The following is a 15,693-nucleotide window of genomic DNA, read 5'->3' on the forward strand; positions in this document are numbered from 1 at the left end:
AAAGCTGAGATGCACACTTTGACTTAGGTTTAAATTGTTATAATTTCTTGCGTACTCATCATTTCCTCTGGGCCACATCCTCGCCCTGCATAAGGCAGGTTTTTTTCATCTTAGGGTGTTTACAGACATGCTCTGGGAGGCGGAGGAGGGAGGATGTGCTTTAATTGGCAAGCCATGCTATTTAAAAGTGCCCAATTGTCATATCAGCATCTTGTCTTCACTTTCAAGGGCCCTGCCCCAGCCTCCCATCATGCCTCATTCAGTATGGAAACATCATCTCTCACCTCTGATCGGCTCGTGTCACCAGACTGCATTGCCCAGCTCTTAAACTCTCAAACCAGGGCATTTGTGCCTTCTCCTGCTGCCCCTTATGGCTGGGAGGAGTTCACCAAAAACACTGGAAAACCACCTCAGCAGATTCCGTCGGACTCCTCCCTTGGGCTCTCCTTTGCCACCTGGCTGACAAAAACCATAACGGCCTGCCTCTGTGCCATACTGACCACGTTGCCAGACTGGTTCTTAATACTGCCCCCTTGATCTCTCTTTGTCTCCCCCGGTGTCGTCTCCTATTGGCTCGTGGCTTCTACTGCAAATGGGCTCCTATACATGTACAGGGAGGTTGCTTCGACGTGTTGTAATTACTGTGCTCCAGGAGACTCCAGCATCATACGTATCACTGTCCCTGCACTGAAAAATGGCGGTAGCCCACTTTGAAATAAAGCTCATTCGACAAACTTTAGTTCAAAGCACCCCGCCACCATTTCTTAGCGTGAGGCACGTGATACTGGAGGCTGCTGGAGTGCAGTAATTTCCATGCTCTGGCAGACTCGATTCCTTGATTAATCAAGTCTGCTCCAGTGCATTGGATTTAGTGCGATGGAGCAGCCTCCCTTGTGTGTATGTGTCCTTAATCTTAATGATTAATGTGGAGATTTTCCTGATACAACAGCAGAGCCAGGATAGCCAGCCCTGTACCATAGAGCTGCTTAAGTCCCAGCCATTCCCAGCTGCAGAGTGGCTCCTCAGATCTGTTGCAGTCAGGCAAAATTTAGCACATCCCTTGCTGAAGCTAGGGAACCAACTGCCCCTGTGGTACTGACAGGCTGCTGAAGGGTGCTGCTCTCTGCCTTGTGTTGCTACAAGTCCATGAGCTTGAATGTTGGGTTTTGCCAGTCTGGTGTTTAATCTGCTCCTCCACAGCAGAGATACTGCATAAGAATACTTCTTTTTTCTAGAAGCTGGTAATTTCCCAGTCCTGCAGTTTCAAGGGGCTGCACCTTGTAGCTAACAGCATCACTGATGATGCTGTTGTATGAACAAGGAGGTCAGTGGAGCCAGGTTTACTTTCCTTGGGCTTAACTGACCAGACAGTAGATGCAAACCCTTTCTTTTATGCTTACCCTTGAGCATATTGAGGAGCTTAAATCCCTCACTCTATTCTCTGTAGATCAATCACAGTGCAGTAGATGTGACCATGTGCTCCACAGTGGTGGGGTATTTTATTTAAGAGTTAATGCTTCTTGAAATTGTTCTTGATACCACTGGGCAAATATATCACAACTCTATAGCATTTAACAGGAAGAAAGTAGGTTTTGAATTGGTAGATAGGAACCTTATAGAGAGGTGTGACACAGCCGAACATGTAGATGTAGATGTCATTACTGCAGCCCTGCAAAGGGAGACTTTTTTGCATTGTGTACTTTGTGGGGAAAGTGGATTACATAAAATTGTCAGGGTAGTGCTATAGTTACCGATATTTATTGTGTGGGAAGGAGAATGGTGCTTTTCACAGAACACATGCTTTTCTTTGAATCCTGAAAGGTATGAACATTTGAAATAAATAACAGAGATTGAAAAAGGTCTCTGTATGGTTCCATGGGTTACATAAGCAATGTACATGCATAAAAGTCTTTCTTTTGCCAGAAATTCAAGTATGTTAGAAAGTTTTCCTGGTTAGGCTGCCCATGGAAGAAAAAAAAACAGTAAATGTACATATGTGTGCAAAAACACACAACAATATTGTGCGTTGTGGCGTTAGCAACTGGCTGTTGAAATGCTGTATAGTCCTTGATCCTGCAAGAGGTCTAAATACTTAAGTCTTTTCTAGCTGAGGAAATAAGATGGTGACAGACTTGTGTGCATTTTTCCAAATCAACGTGTAAGTATCAAAATCCTGTTGAATTCAGCTGAGTGATTGTTATGAAGAATCACTTAGTGCACATCATTCCCGCATTACCACCAGATATCAGATCCTCCCTCTATAGGAATGGTTATTAAGAAGATTGTGAAAGAAAAGTACTGTACTGCGTTCCTCTGAGCCTGTCAGTTTTTGTATTAAGCCTGGCTGTGAAACAGAGGCAGTGTTAGGATCCATGGTGGATCATGTCCTGGACCAAAGGTGGGTGCCCATATGGAGATGCCTATCACTAGGTTTTGAAATCATTTGCAACAAGGTGTTTGAAATGTCTGCAGGAGATCTGCTGAGGTTAAAAATATTCATTTTTCATTGAGTCTCCTCCTTTAGAGGTCTGTGTGTGGTGTTGGGTAGCTGTTTTTGTAGCTTAGGCATCCCTCAAGTGGAGGCCTACAGCATTTCCCTTCTGTTGCTTTTCATAGTATCGTAGGGAAGTCAGGCTGGAAGGCACCTCCAGAGGTCATCTAGTCCAAGCCCGTACCTGAGGCAGGATCATCCCTATCCAAACCATCCAATACAAAGCCACCGTCTTAGCAAAACAACACAGTCAGCTCTGACACAAGACATAGTGCCATAACCTGCCACAAGTAAAACAGAGGGACACCAGCGGCCAGTGTCCTGCTGCTGTAAAAGTTGTTAATATACACTTGAGAGATTCCAGGACCCCTCTTGCATTTCCTGGTCCATACCTGTAGAAGACCAGGAGACTGTATAGTTGATGTGTTGTGGACTTGTTTCCAGCACTGTGCAGAGGGCATTCAGCTCTGTCTTTTAATCATCAATCCCTGGCACTGCAGTTTCTTGGACCAGATAGGCTTCTGCCTGAGTTGGACTTGGCTAAATTTCCATTCAGAATAGTAGCTGATGCTACATTCTGATCAGTAGCCCCTTATGAGTTCAGGCCTGGGCCTTTCCCAGTTCTGCCCAGTAAACCCTCCACTCTAACCCTATTCCAGTGCCAGGACAGTAGACTTTGCTCCACTGTATCATCCTGTTCCTGACCTGCAGCTGTGATTTTCCCCTGCCCTCAGACCCATGTCAAGGGCCCTGGCCATGGCCATCTAGTCTGGTTTTCTGTGTTCCAGGAGAATGAGTCAGGTCCTTTTTGAGCCCCATGAGTACTCCAAATCCTCAGATTTGAGCATCTGATACCCCTGTCCTGTTAGCCTGCTTGGTTAGACCTCAACACCGTGATTTATTTAGTACAGGACTGTTGCTGAACAGCCAGTAAATAATTTTCCAGCTAGCTAGCTGCTGCTCAGGAGCCATGTTTGCATCATTATGACGTTTGTTTCAGAGTATTTCAATATGAAACTAGGATGACCCATAATTCTTACCTATACATTCTCACACACCATGCTTAATGGCTTCCTTGCTTTCTAATATTTCTCCCAGAAATCACTCGTGTAGTTGAGGGAATTATGTGCAGAGTTTCTATTAGTCCTGGAAAGCTGCTTTGATGCCTCTGTTCCCAAATCCCATGCTTATCTTAGAAATTCCTTGCATCACATTTAAGAAATGGGAGTTGAGATGTTCAAGACAGGTCATTAAAGATTCTTAACTTTAATAGAAGGCATGTGCCTAAATCCCCAGACCTCCTTTGGCAATCTCCAGTGGGAATCCTCTGCTATACCTCTGGCTGGGAATGGGCTTACACTGAATGGTGTTTGTTTCCTTTTCCCTTTTTTCCCTTTGTATTTTATACAGCAAAGAACGTGCTGCTGCTGCAGGGGCGGCTGGCCTTGCAGGCGGGCACCATCGAGAAGCATGGGCTACAAAAGGGCCGTCGTACGAGGACTTGTACACCCAGAATGTTGTCATCAGTATGGAGGACCAGGAGGACCTTAGTCGGCCAGCAAATGAAGGGAAGCCAGCCAGGGAGAGACCCATTTGGCTACGGGAGAGCACGGTGCAGGGGGCTTATGACCCTGATGAGATCAAAGATGGTAAGGGAATGAAAATGGAAGGAAGGCCGCCCAATTTCCAGGTGCAGAGGATGATTGTGTCCCCCCAAATATCTGTTGTGTTGTCGTGCTCTTTCCGGGTGGGGTAAAGCAGTTGTAAGTGAGTAGGTGAACAGGCCGAGTGCCGAAGTCTGTCAGGAAAACCTAGCTGCCCATAGCTGTGAAGTTGTGCTGCTAAAATGTCAGTTGCCTGTTGCCTTTCCCTGAAGCTTCAGTGACAAATGTGTTGTCTACTTAAGAACTGTTTGCTTCTGGGTGAGAGAGACCCAGCTTCATCTGGAAAGCCACTGGACACTGACAGAAAGCGAGACATGAGTAGCACACGTGTTGAGTCCTGCCATGTGTTGAGCCCAAGCACACCCATGCTGCTGGCCAGATCCTTTCTCTTTGTCTGCAGTCAGTTGTTTTATCTGTTTGAGTTTTCAAGATATCCGTTAGACATGGATAACAGTACCACAGTAGAAAGGGCTCTGGTGAGTACGTTAGGAGAATCGGGCACCAGATCATTGCTGCTTCCTCCTTTTGCTACTGTCAGCCATCACCAGTGTGTTTATCATCTTGTGTGTTTATTTGTTCAGTTTTTATTCTTATTTGTATTGTTACAATAACGTCCAGAGACCAAAGTCAAGACTTTGGCGCTACTGTGCTGAGCATTGTACAAACACAAAATAAGAGATCTCTGCTCTGAAAACTTTGCAATCTAATTTAAGAAGAGACATAAAAACATAACATGGTCTACATGTGCTGTTACTTTAAGAAGACTGTTCCAATGAAATATGCTGTCATCTGAGATGTGTGAGAATAAAACTGGTGATGTCTTAAGAAGACAAGATGGCAGAGTGGAACCTAGTGCTTGCTGTCAGGTCTTCCTTATATTCCTTCATTAACAAGGAAGCTGAAACCACTCCTTTCCTGCAGACTGTCTCGCAGTAGGGGAAATGAATGGAACTCCAAACAAGATGGAGAAGTAAAACAGGAAGAAGTCAAAATATTGCTCAGTCATTAGTTAATGGCATTGCATATCTGCAGAGCCTTTACTATCACTGGATCCAAGCACAGCCTGTAGATAGAGCACTGTGGTGGTAGGGGTAGTCTCTCTCCCTGTACTATGTCGAAGAGTTTCGTGCTATTTGCTCCCTTCCCAAACTCTTGCATAATGTGGCTGTTAGATGTTTTTTGACATGTGCATACTTTTAAATCAGAACCTGAGGTCACATTGTGATGGGCTGGTATAAAACCCATGAATAGATGCGTTTTGACCACCACTGAAATACAACCCTGTCTGGTGTTGGAATGCAGCACCTGTTTACTAGCTTAATGGTATCGCTGGCCACATCTACATGAGATGCTGATTGCTCAGTAGCTCGTTACTTCTGCGCAGTAGTGTCGCATGGCATAAAGCATGATGCGATGCTGCAGACCAGTTGTAACTAGCTACTGCACAGTCATCGTGACCTAAAAATCGTTCGGTGACACTACTGTGCAGTAATGTTCCCCGATTACTACCAGATATCAGATCCTCCCTCTATAGAAATGGTTATTGAGAAGATTGTGAAAGAAAAGTCCTGGGTTCTAGGCCTGTATGAAGTGGCAAGTATTCAATTTGGATTCGGATTTGGCCGATTCAAAGGGACAGGGATTCGATTCAAAGATTTGAATCACTGTCTTGATTCGATTCAGCTGATTCAGATCCAAAGATTTGGCGCCAATTCAGAGATTCAGCCATAGACTAAACAGGCAGCAGTCCTTACCACGCTGGACACAGCTGCCTCCAGCTGGTAAGTCTGTTGTGGTGGGCCGAGGGAAGGGGTGTGTGTGGGAGGGAGATCAACGCACCCACAGTGAGGGAGGGATTGGGGCTGGGGCTGGGTTTGGGGCTGGGACAACCTGCCCTGCGGGGGCGAAGGGCGGCGGGGGAGCTCCCGTCAGTCCAGGAGGGCATGGGAACGGGATTGTACCCGCAGATCTGCGTGGGGCGGGCTGGGCCGCTATGGACAGGTGACAGAAGGCACTGGGAGCGGGGGCTATGCCCTCCTGCCACTCGCCCAGCCTCCCCATACCTCCTGGACAAGCTGTGGGTTTGCCCCGGCTGGGCAAACAGCAGCAGGGTACGGGGTCAGGCGTGTGCACTCGGATCGGCTGGGGACCAGCGGCAGGGGCTATGGGGAATTTTAGGGAGGCTGCAGCCCCCACCCCATAGCCTCTGCTCCACTGCATTCTGTGGGGCAGGGCTGCACTCTGGGCTGGGGCTAGCAGCCCAGAGCACAGCCCTGGCTCCACCTGCCCTACGCAGCCAGATGGTGGGCAGCTGGGGTTAGCCTCCTGGAGCACAGCCCAGCCCAGCCTGCCCCACACAGATCCGGGGGCACACGCCTGCTCCCACGCCCTCCCAGACCGATAGTGCATAGTGGTGGGAGCCCCTCTCCCTGAGTCCTGTGCCTCCCCACCCTGGCTGGGCAGCTTGTCCCAGCCCGAATCCCTCCCTCACTGTGGAGGTGTTGATCTGCTCTCCCCACGCCCTCTCCCCTCACCACAACAGACTTACCAGCTGGAGGCAGCTGTGTCCAGCATGGTGAGGACAGCTGCCTGTTCAGTCTATGGCCAAATCTTTTCCAAATCAATTCGGAGGCTTCTGATTTGATTCGGACCTTTTAATTGGTCTCCTGATTTGATTCGGATTCAGAGATTTGGCCGCCAAATCAGGCTGAATCTCCTCTGGATCAAATCGGCTACCAAAGCTTCACACAACCCTACTGGGTTCCTTTGAGTCTTGTCAGTTTAGTGTTAAGTCTGGCTGTGGAACAGAGGCTTAAGCATCTCATGTAGATGTGGCTGCTGAATAACTGGTTCGGACAAATGATGTCTCGTCATATCTAGAGAAAGCTGTAAGGGGAATTTGTGGAAACAGAATCTTTAATTTTTCCTGTTGGAATTTGGCCAAGGTGTACCAGACTTAACACTGGTTTTCTGATGTGGGAGATGCTGGAACCTCTCCACGAGTGGTCAGGGCTTTGGTTTAGATCTCGTCCAAAAGATCGATCTCTCCAGCTGCCTTTCACTTAACACTGTGCTTCAGTGCATGCAATGAAGAGCATCCACTGCTTCCTGAAGTCCCTGTATTTCTTTCATGAGAGGTACAAGGGTTGACCCAGAAGAACTCTGTTTAGACCAAGGTGTGCTGGAAGTCAGAAGTGCTGCAGGTGCAGGTTGTGTTTCCATCTCATTATCAGATAGCACTGCTAAGATGCCCTCTGTTTTACTGTCTGGTATGTTACTATGCTCACCTCTTACAGACAGTAGGTATCACTGCCTGTTCTTCCTGATCTGCAGCTACGCCCCTGACTGCTGTTACCAGCAGTCTGGCACCATGGCGCCTTCTCCCACCACACAACCCACACAGATCTCCATGGTTCTTGGGTGACAATGACATGCAGCAGAAAAAGGCAGGAAGGAAGAAATTTTGGACCTCATTGGCAGAAAACATTAGCTGATACTGTCTAGCACAGAGAATATTTACAAACTTATACCACTGCTATTTAGGAGACAAAGGCAGCTCACTTCTGAATGATACAAGCAGCAACATCACGTTTCATAGTATCCTTCCAGATTGTAAACCATTCGGTAAAGCTGGGCTTGGAGAGCAGCCGCAAAGAAACCTCTGAATAACCTCTGGAACTCCAGGAACAAGCAGCTGAACACAGAGCTGTAAACAATTCCCTCTTTCCAAGACTATGCCCTCTTTGCCAAGTCATGGAAGTGCTAACAACAATCCAGGCCCTTCCCATCTTCCCTGACTGGCAAACATGAGTGCACAACACCTGAGTCGTCTACTGTAACAAAGCTGATGAACACCACACAAAGAACATAGGACACCAACTGGTAGCCTTCAGTGACAGTGACATTGCTCAAAAAGGTATGGCTGCAAAAAATACCTTCTTCCACTTCCAACTGCCTGGGAAACGCCCAGACTCTACTGAAATCCACACACATATTATATGTATTTAGATCTTCAGCCTTGTTTGTTGTACGCCATCATACGCTGCAGTAAGACCATACGCCATGTGTGTCTCATAGTGTGCTGGTCTTTGCACTGGCTCCCTGCTAAATAGTTCCTTCCAGAAGTGTCTTGGATGCTCAAAACTATCGATGGGACTAACCCTAATTTCCTGAGGCTTGCATCTTCTCTCAGCAGACCCTTTTCTGACAGCACTATTCCACAAATGGAGAACGGTCAAATAAGGACTGAGATACGAGTGGAGACAACAGGATTTTTGCTGAAGCTCAGATCTGAATTCAGTCCCGCAAAAGAGAAGTGACCAAGACCTCATGTAGCTTAGTTTTTCCTCAATGATTTTCTTTCCCAAATTAGTACTCCTTCCTCCTTACCACATACTAAAAAAACCAAAACAGATGACCCAATGGTAAGTGCTGTTTTCTCCTAAGAGGGTGGACAAAGTATAATTCATGATTTGGTTTTTAAGCAGTTTTGGATGCTGTTGAGTGTTAGTGCGAGGCCTGGAGGTAGAACTTCAGTAGCTAGAATTGGTCTAAAGGTCATCAGGGGCTTGTCTGAGGAGGAGGGCAAGGGGCTTTAGTGTTTGACAGCAGAATCCAGTTGGCTCAGCTCAAGCAATCATTCATATTCATTGTCTCTTGGTGTAAGAGGATAAATTTGGTGTGGGGAATTTGTCCTAGTTTTTGTCCCTTCATTTCACATAAGGTTCTTAAAAATCCTTTAAAAAAATAATTCTGGGTTTTTTTCCAGACTACCTGGGGGTTTCATAGTAGCTAGGGTCAGGAGGGACCTGAACAGATCATCTAGACTGACCCCCTGCCACAGGCAGGAATTAATTTATTGGTTTATTTGTGTTGTGTGGATTCGAGCTCTCAACCAGCATAGGAATCTGATAAGAGGTGGTTTTTTTGGAGCTTTTCTGTAGCAAAGCCTTCATTTTAATGGAATGTTGTATTTGAGTCCTTGAACTGTAGACATCCTGCTTATCCAAACTATGTCAAATCCTTTCAGCTACTGAACAGCAAAGCCACACATCTCTCAGCTGGGGCACATCTCTCAGCTGGCCACACATCTCTCAGCTGGGGCGCTGCAATCCTGCAATTCAAGTGAGGTAGAGCTAGGAAGCAAGACATAAGCCCAACCCTTACAGAGGATGTCAGCTTGGAAAATAGTGGTCCTTTGATACAGTCTTTGCACACTCAGCGGCATATGCCTTAAAGGAGTTACTTAATTCCATGTGCCCTGGAGGATGGATGCCATTGAATAACACTGAGTTCCTGTGACAACTTTCCCTTGCTGCATAGTAGCGCTGCTGCTTTTCATACTGACAAATATTGCCTCGATGTTTCCTAGTAACTCTGTCTGTCCACATTTGTCTGGACTCTTCTGTCTGATAGTCAGATTGTGAGCTCTGTGGGAGCTACTGTCATTTTTGTTTTCTTTTTTTGTAGCATGCAGCACGGACCAATGCTTGGATGCACTATGGTTATTCATAGCAAATAACTAGTAATAAAAGGCCAAAAGAGCCATATTTTTGTGTGTATATGTTTATATTTATTTGTTTTTAACATTAAAACTGCCCTTACTTTTCTCTGTCAGGTGATCCTAAAGTCTAGGGAGCCATAAATTTAGGCTGCCGGAATATTATAGTAATTGTAGCGCTCAGCCCTGAACCTCCCTTTTCTAAAAGAGAAGCCTCTGTCTGCCCTACTCTCCATTCCCCTTGTTCATGGGTTTCTATATGGTATCTTGGGACTTGGGTGCATCCAGAATCCTTTGCATTTCCAGCCATTGCACTTCCTTTGAAGCACTGCTGTTACGAGTTCAAGGATGGGATTGGAGAAGTGGTCTGGCAATTACCTGTTGAATGATGTGCAATAGCAACCATTTATGCATTGAGATGATGTTCCTCAGACTGACAACACTTCCATTGGATCTTCCTCTTGGGGCAGCTAGCACTGGCACTATGCTATTGAGGCACATGGGCTTGGAATTTGGAAGCCAAGTTTCAGAGCCCACGAGTAACTTTCCATTGAGCTTTCCTGAAGCTCTGCCACCTGGGGGCAGATGTCTCTCTCTCCCAGACCCTCTGTTATTACTGTGATAGCACTGAGAGCCAACCATTCTTTCCTGGTTTTTTGCAGGTGGTCGGGATCTGGACACATTCCAGGAGCGTGAGGATGGCCGAGCAGCTCTGGACGATAATGAGGAGGTGATGCGTGCCCTGCTCATCCATGAAAAGAAAACCCCCTCTGCTTCCGCCGCCACAGTGGGAGGTGGTGCTGCCATCTCGAGTGCCAATGCCAGCGACTCTGAGAGCGAGACAAGCGAATCAGAAGAGGAGACCCCACCCCGCCAGCCTGTTGCCACAACAGTGTATGGGCTGGAGGATGAAGAGGATGATGAGGAGTTTGAGGAGGTGACAGAGGACCCCACGCTCATGGTGGCAGGACGTCCGTACTCGTACATTCAAGTGAGCCAGCGCCCCGAGCTGGTGGCCCAAATGACCCCAGAGGAGAAAGAGGTGTATATAGCCATGGGGCGGCGTGTGTTCGAGGACATGTTTGATTAACCCTTTCCTGCCATGGCAGCTTTTAAAAAGACAGATTTTAATAAGAGACTCCATAGCAAAACAAAAGACCAAACTGCATCTCTCCCTCCCCTGCAGAGTTGGTCATGCAGGGGCTGGGGGGCTTGGAACAGCTCATCTCAGGCATCTTGCCCACTGACGTGGGACTTAAAACTGTATGCCAAAAAGGGACAGGGCCATGGTGGGTGCATGTGTGTATGTGTTTGTGTGTGTATGTGTGAGAGAGAGAGAGTGCATATGTTGAATGAGAAAGTTTGCAAAATGAAATTCCTCTTCAGGGTGACCCAAGCTGGCTGCTGCTCTGCCTCTGCCCCCTGGCCCAATAGCTACCTCCTCCCCCTGAGAGCATTCGGCCTATTCTTTACAACAAGCCGGGAAGCCTAGCCTGAAGAAATCTAGGTCCGTGCTCTTGGAGGATTGGAGCGCTCTGTGTCCAGTGAGGCCTCTCCTCAGTATTGTAAAGAGGAGAGAGTGAGTCATGACAAGGCTGTGAATGCTGCGAGAGGCTCTAGATGCAGGGGTGTGTGAACAGGCAGTTAGTTGAACATGACTTGTCTTATAAAACTGGCATAGTGAGGTAGTGACCCCATTGCTGGTGACGGTCATGCACCGGTGGGTCTATTTCAGAACACCTGTATGTCTCTTTCCTTCCATCCTGTGCCCTCCTAACAGGCCTCTAGCACAACTTCTTGACTGGGTATGTAGCCATAACTTACTGTGACTCAGCCATGCAACTCAGGCCCAACCATGTATTTTGGCCAAGTTGTGTTTGAGATGGTTTCCCAACACAACTAGGAGGCCAGGAGCAGACAGCCCAAGACGCTGTAGTTGTGTATGAGGGTGCAAATGGGAGACTGCAGATTCACGGGAAAAGAGTGGAAGGCGAAGGCTCTGGAAAGGAATTGACCCTTCTCTGCTGAAACTTGGGTAAAGATCTTGGGTTTCCAACCTCTTGTTTTAAAGATCAGAGAATTTAGTCCTTTCTTTGGAAGGACCAGTCTGTCCGTGTTGCTCTCCCTTTTTCACCTGCCCCCATCCTCCCTAGACGGACACAACTTGTGCACACAGGGAGGCCATGGGGACCTCAGGGTAAACACCTTAAAAGTGACCTGATGTTCTGAGGTGCTTTCCTAGCATTTCACCGGATGCCGTTGGTTCTCAGCACTTCAAGGTCAGGCATAACTTGAAGCGCCCAGTTGTGACAGTCTTGGCTCAGGCACACATTTGCTCATTGTCAGTGTAACAAAACCCTTCCAAGGATCCAAGCACTGACTCACCAAGAGAATACCTTGAATATACTGTCACTGCTCTCTGCCCTAGTCCAAGCCCCAGCATTGCAGACTGAGCTCACAGCCAGACAGCACCAGGGAACCAGTATCACTAGGTTTATTTTCACCCGAATCTAAGGGGTTGAATAATAATTGTAAAAGGAATTATGCCGAGATGTGAATCCTGATGTTTAGCATGGCACTCACTAGTCAAATAAAAACCATTTTACCAGTGCCTCTCTAGCAATATCATATTTGTAATGTTTTATCTTTCAAGTGTTGCTTTTTTAATTGTTGTGTTTTTCTTATCCAGTGCTACTGTAAAACAGAGTGATGAAAGGAGTTTGTGCTGCAGAGCTTTAGAGGCTGTATCAAGTGCTGTTCTGTTGGCGGGGATGGTACAGCTTTGCTGAGAGCTTAAGCAGTAGAGCTGTTTTTTTACTGACTGCTTCATGTTTTGCGAGCCCTGTGACACCTCCTTTGTGGTTTTATTTTCAGCCTCTTGATATTTTACTCCCTTTAAAAATAGTGTTTTTAAATTTGCTTCTGTCTAGGCCATTTAAAAAAGGAACTAATAAAATGATGGATCTCTTCACAGTTGTCTCCTCTTCGCTCTATTGGTCACTCGATTGGAATTGTTGGGGCTGGTAGTTTGCGCTGTGTTTTCTGATATGTTTATTTAGGAGAAGATGACTAATTTAAGATCAGGCAAAGCTGTACTCTTGGAAAGGCTTCCAGCTTCTTCCAAACCGTAGCCTCGCATCAGTCTCTCATCAGCAGCTATTCCTCCGGTGCCTCCCAGAATCCTTTGCCCCAGTTTCTGTAGCATTTCATTAGTCTGAAGCCATGGCTGGTTTCTTTTATCAGGCAGTCTGTGGTCAGCACTCCTATTTTTTTTTCCTTCTGCACTGAGGAAGGTGCATACTAATGAAATGGTGGCTCTCTTACAGTTTTCTCACTGCCAGTTTAAATGGCTGTATTACATAGAATATGGAGTAAGACATGGATATCAAACTGAAGTGATGTCAAGTCATACCAAATAGCTGAGAGAACGGAGCTATACAGATTTCAGCAGGATAGAATACAACGCTGATATTGAATATAAGCAATTATATGTGGTGGGGACCACTGCTAGAAACTGCAGATCCGGCCTTAAAAGGTCTGAAGTTCTCATGCCCATAACTCATGGAAGAAGCTTCCATTAAGCTTTCAGTGTTCGCAGACAAAGGGCCCATGATGGTTAACGCTTTAGTGAAGGAACTGTGTGTTCCATTAGGACATCAATCAAAAAGCATGCAGCAGTCCATAAAAACAGATTATACTTAGCGTGTGTCACTACAGCTAATGATGGCTGGTAAGGAAATAAAGATTTTTTTTTAATCTACAATTTCTTGGCTTTCAGCAAGATATCCCAAACATAGTAGCAGCAGACTGACAATAGGGAATTAGTCTGGTGGTTTAGGGGGTGCTCCTGGCATTTCTGGCCCACCAGTGGAGAGGCCATGCTGCTAGAAAGCTGGAAACAGGATGTGTGAGCATGGGAGTCAGCATACAGACTTTTCTTCGTTCTTCTAGGAGCAGCTGCATCCCAGCTAGCTCGGGACAACTGCTCAGTGTTACTGCACAGGAATTGTCCTGTTGTGGGAAATGTTCTAATGAATCGGAGGATAGAGTTGATGGCATTTTTTAAAAATGTACTACTTGTAGGAAAGTTATACACACAAGCCATTGCTGAGAGTGACACGCCAACCAGTAGTAGCTGGGAGACCTATAAGCTAGACCTGTTCAACTTCTGAGCAGCTGAGGGACCCTGCCCCTACGCCAACCTGATCCTCCTTCCCCAACAGCAGCAGGAGTGATGGGAAGAGCTGCAGCTGAATGGGAGACCACAGGCTGCCAGTTAGACAGCCCTGCCATAAACAAAATGAAGACAAGGACAGGATTTAAACCCCCAAACTCGCCTCTATCAACTGGACATGCTCATTATTCACAATTTTGCTGCACTCTGTCACTTGTCACTTACTTACATGACCACCCTGCACAAATGCCCCTTGAAAATCTACTGCACCCAAACTGAGTCTCCTCTTCCTGTATCATTTTTGTTCTAATGTACAGAATATCATAAGACCAGTAAAAAACCGTCAGTCCCAGCTGTCACACTCTGGGAAAGCGACATTTCCATCACAGATAAGTGCTGTCTTCCCAGCTTAAAATTAACTTGCCTCCCTCAGACAGGCTAATCGCAGGCCTAAGCAAAGCAACCACGCTGGCTTTCTATTCAGAGAGGTGGTATCATCACTTGGGAATGGAGGAGTATTTGGATTTATTTCACAAGACGTCCCAAGCAGCAGCTACGTGGACTGGAATTGGTGCCTTGTCCTATCTTATCTTTCCCCGTGCTACTGTTTTCTTCAAGCAGGTTCTATTGAAGCAGATTGCTGCTCGGCTAGAGCCAAGAAAGTTGGAGATCTCCTGGAGGAAGGGCGGAAGAATAGAGTTACCCCCTCCCTGAAAGATCTAAGAACTTCAACTCCATGATGCCTGGAGGCGCAGGGCTTGCTGCTGAGATGTTTGACAGGGCCTGGTGCGGGGAAAGCAAAAAGCTAAGCTCTTGCTTCTCTCTCCTGCTGACCCCCTTTAGGGAGGGGGAAGTCGCAGGGAACAGATGAAGCATAAAGCAGGCTGCTTTTATCAATGAAATGGAAAGTTTACAGCAGGGGTAGGAGGGAGTAAGCTGGACCACCCACGCTTCAGCTGGGAGGTAATGCACTTGGATTTTCTTTGATTAAAATGCTCCATCAAGCAGGCCACTGAAGCCGGATGGGTGCCAAAGCTGTTGACTGCCCTGGGCTGGCATCCCAATCTCTTGCAACCTACCTGGGTAGAACTGTAGTGTTGTGATGGAGATAATCCCTAAAATTGAGGGGAGTGCCTCACACTGCTCTACAGTCTCATGAAGACCCGTATTTTTACACCCAGTATAATCACGGGGCAGGCTTGGTAGCATGAATGTAGTTGTTAACTGCCAACGATGTGTGAGCATCTCAACCCGGGCACAGAAAGGAGCAGCAGAACTCCAGTGTCCTCCACTCCCACCCCCTGTCTAGAGTTGTAATCTAGCTGTGAAAAAAGAGGAAAACAATGTGGCCTAAGGATGCACTGGGAGGCATGAGGCAAAAGGTGTGGGGGGAACACCCTGGAGTTGCTACCTATGCTGCAGGGAAGACTTGCATTCACTCCTCTCCCTTCAGCCCTGTGGAAGAAGGTGAAGAGCAGCCCGTACCTGCTGAGCTAATTTTCTGGAATGGGAGGGTAGTCAATAATTATAATGGCCAAGCAGTTCATCAGTAAAAACAGTCTGCCAACTGAGTATAATTTTCTTTAGGAGTCCCCTGGAAACTGATGGTTTTCATCAGCCCCTGTGGAAGAAACATCAAGGCAAGGCCCTGACTTCAGTGGGGCAGAACCCACAGGCCTAAAACTGCTTGGCTGAAGTGTGACCCCCAACGCTGGTGGAAAGGCCACCTCACCACCCTCCTACCCCATTGCCACGTCGGATCTTGGCCAGTCAGTGTGTCAGCCACTTGTTCCAAACATCTCCAGCAACATGACCTTGTATTTCAGGGTTGGCTTGGGTTTTTCCTTTTCAAACCCATAGAATC

At 46.9% G+C, this 15,693-nt stretch overlaps 1 protein-coding gene across 2 annotated transcripts in view; it reads left to right on the forward strand.

Moving 5' to 3' along the window:
* Positions 1-12,626, forward strand: part of GTF2E1 (general transcription factor IIE subunit 1) — a 91,257-nt gene extending 78,631 nt beyond the window's left edge. For both annotated transcript variants that reach the window (XM_014603987.3, XM_014603988.3), the window contains 2 exons: positions 3,902-4,140; positions 10,318-12,626. In XM_014603987.3, coding sequence (XP_014459473.1) covers positions 3,902-4,140; positions 10,318-10,745 — 667 coding nt within the window. In that variant the 3' untranslated portion in view covers positions 10,746-12,626. The remainder of the gene's footprint in view (positions 1-3,901; positions 4,141-10,317) is intronic.
* The last annotated feature ends 3,067 nt before the right edge of the window (positions 12,627-15,693 follow it).

This window comes from Alligator mississippiensis, chromosome 1, assembly GCF_030867095.1.
Source record: "Alligator mississippiensis isolate rAllMis1 chromosome 1, rAllMis1, whole genome shotgun sequence".
NCBI lineage: Eukaryota > Metazoa > Chordata > Crocodylia > Alligatoridae > Alligator > Alligator mississippiensis.